This window comes from Scatophagus argus, chromosome 21 (genome assembly GCF_020382885.2).
Source record: "Scatophagus argus isolate fScaArg1 chromosome 21, fScaArg1.pri, whole genome shotgun sequence".
In the NCBI taxonomy this organism is placed as follows: domain Eukaryota; kingdom Metazoa; phylum Chordata; class Actinopteri; family Scatophagidae; genus Scatophagus; species Scatophagus argus.
The window spans coordinates 3,168,442-3,177,787 of NC_058513.1; the positions used below are offsets into that span (position 1 = coordinate 3,168,442).

The following is a 9,346-nucleotide window of genomic DNA, read 5'->3' on the forward strand; positions in this document are numbered from 1 at the left end:
ATCCTGCCGGCAAGTTCAAATTTATCTCATCTTATTAAAAAAATATAATAATAATAATAATAAAAATCAAGTGAACTTTCTTTTGCTTTATTTCAGATACAAACACTGAATCCACCACTTTCCCAAGTAACCTGAATGCAGCATAAGTATGTCAGACATACTTAGTGGTGCGGAAGTGCAACTACAGCAGCAACTGGATTTTTATTATTCTGCATATTGTTTTACATTGCAAGTCATACAGATTTGCACTCATCTTGTATTGATCTTATCAGTTCAAAAAGTGATTATAGTTACACTGCACCAATCAAACATCTCACTACATAACACAATATACTGTTTTCCAAATAAGAAAATCAGTTATGTGCAACAATCAAAAAGGCACCAATTGTATCAGAAAATCACTTGCTTCTTAAAACATGTGCATAAAACTGAAAATTCTACCATTTCCCCTCCAAATTAAAATACAATCAAGATATAAGATATATTTCACACCTTGTCATATAAAAAATAAATAAATAAAAAGTAAGTGGAATGAACCATCTGAGATATGGTATTTGTTTTGCTGAGGTAAGTGGACATGCACCTAAAAACATGGCGTGAGTGTTATTTTTCTTCACGTTGCTCGTGCGACATCTTTTAAAACAACTAGAATGTTATATTTCTTCCATTGCTGAAGTACCTTCATGACTGTATTCCATTCCATTCATTTGTGAATGTTTTGTTCGGCTGAGAAAACACGGGATACTGGATGGAAGATAGATCCACGTGTATTTTGTTAAAGGTCCAGTGTTTGGGATTTTAGAATACCTACTGAAAGAAATGTAATATTAATAAGCATTTTTTTCATTAGCGTTTAATCACCTGAAATTAAGAATCATGTTTTCATTACCTTAAAATTTGCTTGTAACATCTACAGAGGGAAGCAGGTGCTCTTCCATGGAGGCAGCCACGTTTCTACTGCAGGCCAGAACAGACGAACGAAACACTGGCTCTGGCCTTCACATTCTGCACAGCCGCCGTAGGCTCTCCTACACCAGCCGCTTTTACGCAGAATAAGCCAAATATTACAGATAACAAGTTACAAAAGGTCAAGAACCCCTTGAAGGTAAGGGTGAGAGACTAGGTACTGCAATCTGATATCTCACCACTACATTCCACTAAATCCCACACTCTGGACCTTAAAGTGACTCGTGTAAAATTCCCTGACCTCTTGAGAGAATGTAACAAACATCCTCTACATTTTCCAGTCTGGAATATAGCTCTATATCCCAACATATTCCAAAAATGTTGCCTTTACAGCTTCAGTAATACATGACTCATAATTACAGCATGCATCATTTTGCCCCATGAGCTACATCATTTTGGCATCCCGGGAACAGAAACACTCGATCTGCAGTCCTGCCATTCCCCTTCAGCACCATCCTGTCCTCATACACAGAGACTGTGCCAAAGGCGTTGCTGTCAGGTGGGGTCTCAATCACGCCCTCCAACGTCAGGTGGTGCACTCCTGTCTCCATGTCCAGGTGGTATCCGCCGTCGTGGTCGTGTCCAGCCATGAAACACACCACACTGCTATGGGACCGTATGATGGCCAGGAGCTCACTGAAATTCCAAGCGAGGCAGATGTAATCTGTGGAGTTGGGGTGTACAGGTAGGTGACCTGTGCAAGGAAAAGAAAAAAAAACAAACATGTCTGTCATCTGTTGTAACTGGGCTTGCAGAACAGCAGATCAGACTTTCTGTTATCCAGCAATTACCGTCATTTTACTGGAAAATCTGTTCAAGTCCTACATATTCAAATCACTACTGTCATTGAACCCAATGACAACGATTGAGCAAAAGGAGAGACTGGAGGGAAATAGTCTCTGGTGAGTGAGCTGTCACAGATGCACTAAACTCATAAACGCACTGAACTGAACTACCTCAGCTGCCGCAGTTCCGCACTCTTTGCACATGACTCTTGCACACAGCTTCTCATACAAACTCCTTGCACATAAACTCTGCTGTGTTTGCACACTCACATGTTCACAAATGCACAGTGACACATGCTGCTACCACATCTTGTGCTGCTGTTTGTTTATTTTTTTATTGCACTATTGTCTAATGTCAAATTGTCTATGTCTATATTTACTGTTTTTGTCTAAGTTATTGTGCCCTTGTTTTATGCATACCTTTACTTTAAAAAAAAAATATGATAAACTTGTTATCTGTTACTTGTTAGAGAGTTGTGAAACAACATTTCACACTTTTCTGTATGTCCTGCACATATTGCAAAGTTGACATTAAAGAATCCTGGAATCCTTGAATTGCAAATGCAAACCACATTTGCCCTTTTTAAAATCAGAATCCGAATTCCTTTATTTATCCCTGATGGGAAATTTATTTTTAAAAAAATGGAACAAATAGAAAAGGAAGCGGCTAATAATGAATACTACTTGCATGCCCACGTGTGCTCTACTTCAGCAGCGAAGAAGCGACAGTTTTTACTTACTGACAATTGTGACTTTTTCCCGCTTGTCATCAGCCAAGCACAGAACACAATCCAGCCACTCCAGCTGGTCCTTACTGAACCCACCGTTGAACTTTGTGAACCTCTGCTGTGGGCCCTCAAACACTGAAAGGAAAGCACAAAATGTTAATGTTAACAATCTACTCACTCATCACTGTTAGTCACCCTGCCGTCTGTGAAATGGCTAAAGAGTAATAAAAAAATGTTACTAAATGATGTCACTGAGTGATAAGAAACAAAGGGTGGGGTCCTTTGGACTAATGATGTATCCTGTCTACAATTACTGCAAACTGCAAGTGCAGGCGATGAAACTGACTGGCAGTGTAGTGTCTGTTAAGGAATCAACGACTATATTTAAAAGATATCTTAGTACGATCTCTGTTAACAAAATCCAAGAGTCCATTTAATTTATTGTTTTTGTGTTGTTATCATATATTTTTTCAATTTTGATTCCAATGTCAGAATTGACCTAAGAAGCAGTTTATCCTAACTATTTCTTGGACAATATCATCCATCAGATGTGCTTATAGACCTTCACTGTATTTCATATCTTGTTACAGTCTCGCTTCAACTTCAGCCTCTAAAAACCATTAACAAATAAGGCTTTTTTTTAAGAATTATATCAATTTAAAATCCAATATTTATTCCGACTTCTCATGAAATAGCAGTGCATTACAGATTTGCACAAAACTAAATTCTAACTAGCTAGCGGGCTAGCATACCCGGGGGACAGTTGAGGTCTTCGTTGTTGTTGTGCTGTGTTATCAGATTCATAGCATCGGTGTACTGTTCACTGGACTCCTCTCTTCCCAGGAGGCTCACATCATATGCGTCCAACACAACGAACGTAAAGCCAGGAAACGGACTGAAGCGGTAGGCGTAGATATCACCGCCAGCCCGGGCTGTACTCGGGTTCCGGTCGGTGAGGAGCGAGCTGTTGAGTTTTGAACTCAGCAGCTCGCTCCTGCTGAAGTTATAAAATTCGTGGTTGCCCCACACGTGGTGGACCTCCACGGGCCAGGAGCTGAACTCTGTCAGCACGCTGTCCAGTGCTCTGTCAGAGGCGCCGTGGGCCTTGTTGAAACCGTCGATAATGTCTCCCAACTGGAGGATAAACTCTGGCACGACAGCCGGCTCTGACCAAGTTTCCTGGGCATTTCTCAGCAGCTGGAGACTGCTCCGGTAGTACCGCCTCCTAGTCCGGCTGTAATTGTATCCGTCGTCGATGTCCGCGTACTGAATGTCAGCAATAACGCCGAACGTAAACAGCGGTGTTTGTTGAGGACAGTGGTCCATTCTCGGTGCTGTCTTCGGACTAGCTGTCTGAGTGTGTTTGCCGCGTCTGCAGAGGGAGTTCACCGTACAGAAGACATTAACCAGGTACCGGTAGAGTCTCACCCTCCTCACATGATAAAATCCAGCCAGTCTCTCGATGTAGCGTTGAGTTTCCTGTGTCATCCTCCGCGATGACAGTTCAATAACCAACGCTGTCGGTTCGGCTGCAACACAATAAAAGCCACAACTTCCGCCCGTGTCCTTCAAAATAATGCTGTTAGACAGCCTTTTGGCAAAGACTATGGATAATGCTAGATGGATAATGATAGAGATATTGACAAAGCAATGTCGATATGATGTGGAAAAAATATCGCCTGTTTATTCATAATTACCTTGCTCGCTTGAAGAAATGTTCCTTTTCCCATTAGGCTGCAACATGGTGCGGCTTACTACATGACATGGGTCTGTGGTGTAACAGGTATTCATTCATTCTCAGAACCTAACAATGAAGCACACAGTGTAATTGCCAAAAGATTTTCAGGAGCTGTTTTCCCAGAGCTGGTGTCACTACTGAAAAAAAAGGAACTACCTACACAAATAAGAAGCTGATATACCCATACACATACTTAACACACATATTTCAAAACAAAAGTAAATTCATTTGAGTCATTAAAATCACCTCCTGTGCTCTTTCTCTCACAGAGATATTGCGTATCGTCGTTATGATGATGTTTTTCTTGTCACTCAAGAAAAACGATTCTGCTCTGGACACCGTACTGTATTTAGTACACCTGTGACATTTAAATCAAGCAATGGAAAGTTTCTGGTTGCTACAATGCGTCTTATAAAAAAATAACCCAGAAAACACAAGTTTAACACATTTTTACACATTTATTAAAATAAAATGTTACTTTGCTTAATAGACAAAGGTTGAAAGATGCCAGATTGTGGATCATGAGGATCAGTTCCCCGCACCCTCCTCTGCTGAAGCTGTTTCCTCTTCCCCAGCTGACAACAGAAGACACACACACACACAACTAAGTGCCTGATACTGATATTCTGTCACAGTAGATCTTGTAAAAGTAGACAATTTGTATGCAAAACCAAAATTCATTAGAAAAGTGCAGAGAGAATTTTGAAAGAGCATTTAAAGCACGGCAGAATATATAATGTGATTTTTGTAAACACCCAAAACATTTTGCGTGTGGCATTTTGGTGTGTGGCATTCTACTCATTTCTCTCATTTTGGGTTGATAAAGTTCACCTGAAGTCTCTTTTCCTGGAGGCCACAGTGTCAGGCCGGTGATACACTTGGGAGTCCACTTCAGGACGGCGGTGGAGGCCAACTCGCCCCACTCCCCCTCAGCTCGGTCCTACAAAGAACGGAGTGGAGAGAAGAAACGCTCTGAAACATAACACAGTTTGGCTTGTACCTTCAGGCAAACTGCACGCGTATTTCCATCTTTTGCACAGATCACAGCGGGCCTCGCTCTGCTCACTGATAGGCTCAATAAACGCGATGCACGTTGCAGCTCGCATCTGCACAACATACTTCTAAGTTGTTTACATGCATGCTGAAGTTTTTATATGGTCGAGAATGATGACCGCATCATAGATTTAAAGTCCCACATGCACTTAGAACAGGCAAGAGTGCACACTGAAAAAAGAATAACACTTCTAGCAGTATGTTCAACAAGAGTAATGTATTGACGATCATCACGCAGGACACTGATGGCAGAGCGATCCACCATCAGCAGCTGTGTATAAAGGCTGTGGTGCCACCTCCTCTGCTCCTCCTGAGATCCCTAAGGTGAGGTAACCCTCCCTGGAGCCCGGGTAGCGTGACCTTTGTGCTTTTGTATTTTTTCCGTCCTCCTCAACAGTCGCTGGCTGTAGTTTTAGTCAAGAGAGTTGTCATGGTTACATTCTGGTATTCTTTCAGTGTATCGTGACAAAGGAAGTTAACTACACGAGCAGAAACTGAAATGGATAGTGCTGAGGCTGAATTACCTGCTCTGCTTGGTGGTATTCACCATGCTGCTCACACCCAATGTCAAACACATACTTCCCCGGGCCTGATGGCTGCAAAATAAGAACGAGATGGCAGAGTCAACTCAAACACTGAGGAGAAAATCTTTGACAACGACGATGTTACAGATCACCATGATACAAAATACCATTACTTAAAGGAAACAATGCTTTATTGCTCTAACCGTTGTTTCCATCAGTTCTAATAACACTGTACTCATTGAAGTAAATGCTGAGATCTGGAAACAAGGTGAAAATAAGTCAAACAGGGCAGGAAACAAGCAAGCAAAGCAAACCATCACAAAGGTTGTAAAGAACACAGCAGTTTAACCAGACTGGTTTCCCTTTAGTCCCTGTCTGTTAACTGTGATGCATGTTTAAACTGCAACGTGTGCAGAATAGTTTCATTAGGGTGCTGGATCTGTTTTTTTCTTCTTATTTTTTTTAAACACAAATGTATTGGCTGTTAGGTCAATTCTTTTGGAAGGAAAAGATTGCAGCAAAGCTACTGGCGTGCTTTATTAAATATTAGTTTACTTGAGGATTTACAACCACTCTGATCATCAGACTGCTCATGTGTCTTACCCAGCTGGATTTATTTAATGCAAAAGCAAAAGCCAAGCTGTAATGGAGAGGGAGACACTCCTAAACTGATGTAAAGAAATTAAAAACTGACTATTTACTTTAACTGAAAACTAAGATATAACTGATAGTCTGCATAGTAACCAATCTACCTTATTACCTCTGACAGAACTTGAGCTTGTTTATTATAAATGAACCTGACTATTAGGCCACAGTAAAATATTAAAAATATTTTCTTTAATCACTGGCCTAGCATTGTGTGAATAAGTCATGAAAGCAGAACTTACATAATTGTTGACAAAGTTACCCTTGTATCTGTGGTTAGAGTGGATGTACTCTCCAGCCGACTCCATCATGCCATTTACCCATGAGCCCTTGTACTTTGAGCCAGTTTCGTGGTAGTAGTAAGTGCCCTGGCCATGCCTGGGGGTAGATAGATGGATAGATAGATGGATAGATAGAAACTTTATTGATCCCGAGGGAAATTCAAGTCAAACAACACCAAGGATTTCATTCATTTTAAGTTCCCAGAGAAAACAACTTCCCATATATTTATATTTGGAGTTTAAATAAATGTATCGTGGAGGCTTTGAATGAAAAAGCCACAGGAGAAAGTGCTTTCTGAAAACAGGATGTGGTCCAAACCTGAGAGATGAATGAAAGCTAGATCTCAGTGATATGCAAAAACTGTGGATTTACCTCATGTGATTTAACCACTCTCCATCATATTTGTCTCCGTTGGGGTAAGTGTAGACACCATGACCCTGTCTCAGGTCCTCAACCCATGACCCTGACACACAAAGAGAGACAACAGTAAGAGTTTCCACTGGACCGGCTTCAGCTGAAAAAACGAACCTTCACAGGACTGTAAACATACATTTAGCACACAGTGAAATGCAAGAGTTGGTAACTACCTCAGTTTGTAAGCTTTAGACTTACTGTACCTTCATATTTAGAGCCATCTGGATAGTAGAAGGTTCCCTGTCCATGTTTCACGTTCTGGTAATATTCTCCCACATATCTCGACCCATCCTTGAAGCGATATGTCCCCTATAAGACAAAATAGTTAAAGATAAGTACAGAGCTGTCAGAGAGGCCAGGGGAAATTGTGAAGTGTGTGAGAAACCTTCTGTCTATTTACTGCAAAAAAAAGAAGAAGAAGAAGAAGAAGAAGAAGAAGAAGAAGAAGAAGAAGTAGAAGAAGAAGAAGAAGAAGAAGAAGAAGCTTCACGATATTTGACTTTGTGTTACCTCTCCGTGTCTTTTGCCCTTCTCGTACTGTCCCCGGTAAATGTCTCCGTTGGGCAGGACAGCTTTACCAACTCCGTGTCTCTCCCCTGCTTCATTTCTGTCCCCTTCATATTCCTGCGCCAAACAAACCAACAGGATAATTTGTTTCCAACGACAGAGAAGGTAACGCAGACAGCATACCTGAGCTGCTAGCTAACGCTGACGTTACAACACAAACCGAGCATCTACTCTACTGTATGCTAACGGGCTAATTATATTATCTCACCCCGAGTTTACTGCGTTCATCATCAAACTCATCAGACTCTACATCTGACATTGTTATGTGTCTTTTTCTGAGACTGGATGATGTTAAATTCTGGTTTGAAAATCAGTGGTAAAAACTGGAGAGTGATCCGCCACCTCAACAAGTGTGTGTCACTAATTTACCGTTGCCATGACAACAGTCACGAACACGTGACCAAGAGTTCGCTTACATATACTGTTGGCTACGCAGGGTTTGTTGGTTGCTGGTTGTGAACACGCCATTCAAAGATGTAATGTCATTCCAAGGTCTTAAAAATATTGACAAATATATTGGCTGTTAGGTCAATTCTTTTGGAAGGAAAAGATTGCAGCAAAGCTACTGGCGTGCTTTATTAAATATTAGTTTACTTGAGGATTTACAACCACTCTGATCATCAGACTGCTCATGTTTCTTACCCAGCTGGATTTATTTAATGCAAAAGCAAATTCATCGGGAATTTGGTGCCCCATCACATGCAGATGGTGCCCTTTTAACTATTTTTTATTCTTTCTTTCTTTAGCTGAGTACAGCTCTCTCCATGTAATGCATATAATATTATCTTCACGCAACATAACAGCCTGTGGTCTCTCCGGATGGACGCCAGAGGGCGCTGTGGTCTACCTTTTTATTGGCAAGGAAAATGACATTTTCTTGTCATACTTCTTAAACCTGGCTGCAGTATTTGACAGATTTCTTCCTAAGATTTAAGTTCTGTTTTGTTCTTCTAACTTTAGTTAAGCCGTTACATACCTAAGATTGTCCAGTATCCATGAGAAAGTGACAATATGCATGGCTGGAAATAAATCTAGACTTATGTGTTAATTCCATAAACAGCAATATCTAAAATTAAGCTACATATTACATGAACCTGTTCAATATATCAAGGTGTATTGCTCATGCATATGTATTACTGCTTCCAGGTCAGGGAGGAGCAATTGTTTACAGCTGTCCATTAAATGATCTCAAAGTGCATGTGTGACAGATAATGGACTGCGTGACCTCTGCTTAGCAGCCCTTTATTTAGACAACTTGAACTTGACTTGACATTAACTCATAAGCCATGAGATTCTGCCATCTGTTGCATTAAAGATTAAAATGAACTCTGGTCGCAATTCATTGCATTCACGTTGGCTTTCTGAGGAGGCCATGTTCAAAATGTCTGAAGCAATTATTCAGTCGATAGAAACACACATGCGGGTTAAAAAAGGCAAATGAAAGGCAGTTTGTGGCTGCCGTGATAATCCACATTGCATCATTGTCATCATGTGTCACTGTCCCTTTGAAGAATGTGCCTAAGAATATCTCATTCCTGGTTAATTCCCTAAAGTAGCTCATCTTTAAGATGGAGGCAGAGTAAGCCTTAGGTTCATTGGCTGCTTGTTCATGATTTAGCACCTTTCTTGTCAGTTTACAGCCAT

The 9,346-nt window shown here is 40.8% G+C and overlaps 2 protein-coding genes across 3 annotated transcripts; both read right to left on the reverse strand.

Annotated features, from left to right (window-relative positions):
* Positions 1 to 176: 176 nt before the first annotated feature.
* On the reverse strand, positions 177 to 4,015 carry adprm (ADP-ribose/CDP-alcohol diphosphatase, manganese-dependent). The gene is made up of 3 exons (XM_046377248.1): positions 3,232 to 4,015; positions 2,492 to 2,614; positions 177 to 1,660 (listed from the first exon to the last, which is right to left on the reverse strand). Exons 1-3 carry the CDS (start codon positions 3,965 to 3,967, stop codon positions 1,335 to 1,337), a joined length of 1,185 nt encoding a protein of 394 aa, XP_046233204.1. The 5' UTR covers positions 3,968 to 4,015; the 3' UTR covers positions 177 to 1,334.
* A 640-nt stretch (positions 4,016 to 4,655) lies between these two features.
* rsph1 (radial spoke head component 1) lies at positions 4,656 to 8,101 on the reverse strand. Of its 2 annotated transcripts, XM_046377251.1 has the most exons (8): positions 7,911 to 8,099; positions 7,646 to 7,759; positions 7,339 to 7,444; positions 7,094 to 7,184; positions 6,682 to 6,817; positions 5,795 to 5,866; positions 5,049 to 5,157; positions 4,656 to 4,792 (listed from the first exon to the last, which is right to left on the reverse strand). In XM_046377251.1, the coding sequence occupies exons 1-8, from the start codon at positions 7,959 to 7,961 to the stop codon at positions 4,746 to 4,748; spliced, it is 726 nt and encodes a 241-aa protein (XP_046233207.1). In that variant the 5' UTR covers positions 7,962 to 8,099; the 3' UTR covers positions 4,656 to 4,745. The 2 variants fall into 2 exon arrangements, with proteins under 2 accessions (XP_046233207.1, XP_046233205.1); XM_046377249.1 differs by lacking the exons at positions 4,656 to 4,792; positions 5,049 to 5,157 and adding an exon at positions 5,298 to 5,674 and having other exon boundaries at positions 7,911 to 8,101.
* Between the last annotated feature and the right edge of the window lie 1,245 nt (positions 8,102 to 9,346).

Excerpts from the sequence above, each read along its gene's own strand:
- adprm (XM_046377248.1), bottom strand. The coding sequence starts at position 3,967 with ATGACACAGGAAACTCAACGCTACATCGAGAGACTGGCTGGATTTTAT. Across the intron at positions 2,615-3,231 it reads AGACCTCAACTGTCCCCCGG|TGTTTGAGGGCCCACAGCAG; the intron begins GTATGCTAGCCC and ends CTTTCCTTTCAG. Across the intron at positions 1,661-2,491 it reads GGAAAAAGTCACAATTGTCA|GTCACCTACCTGTACACCCC; the intron begins GTAAGTAAAAAC and ends TTCCTTGCACAG.
- rsph1 (XM_046377249.1), bottom strand. The coding sequence starts at position 7,961 with ATGTCAGATGTAGAGTCTGATGAGTTTGATGATGAACGCAGTAAACTC. Across the intron at positions 6,818-7,093 it reads GAGTGGTTAAATCACATGAG|GCATGGCCAGGGCACTTACT; the intron begins GTAAATCCACAG and ends ATCTACCCCCAG. Across the intron at positions 5,867-6,681 it reads GTAACTTTGTCAACAATTAT|CCATCAGGCCCGGGGAAGTA; the intron begins GTAAGTTCTGCT and ends CTTATTTTGCAG.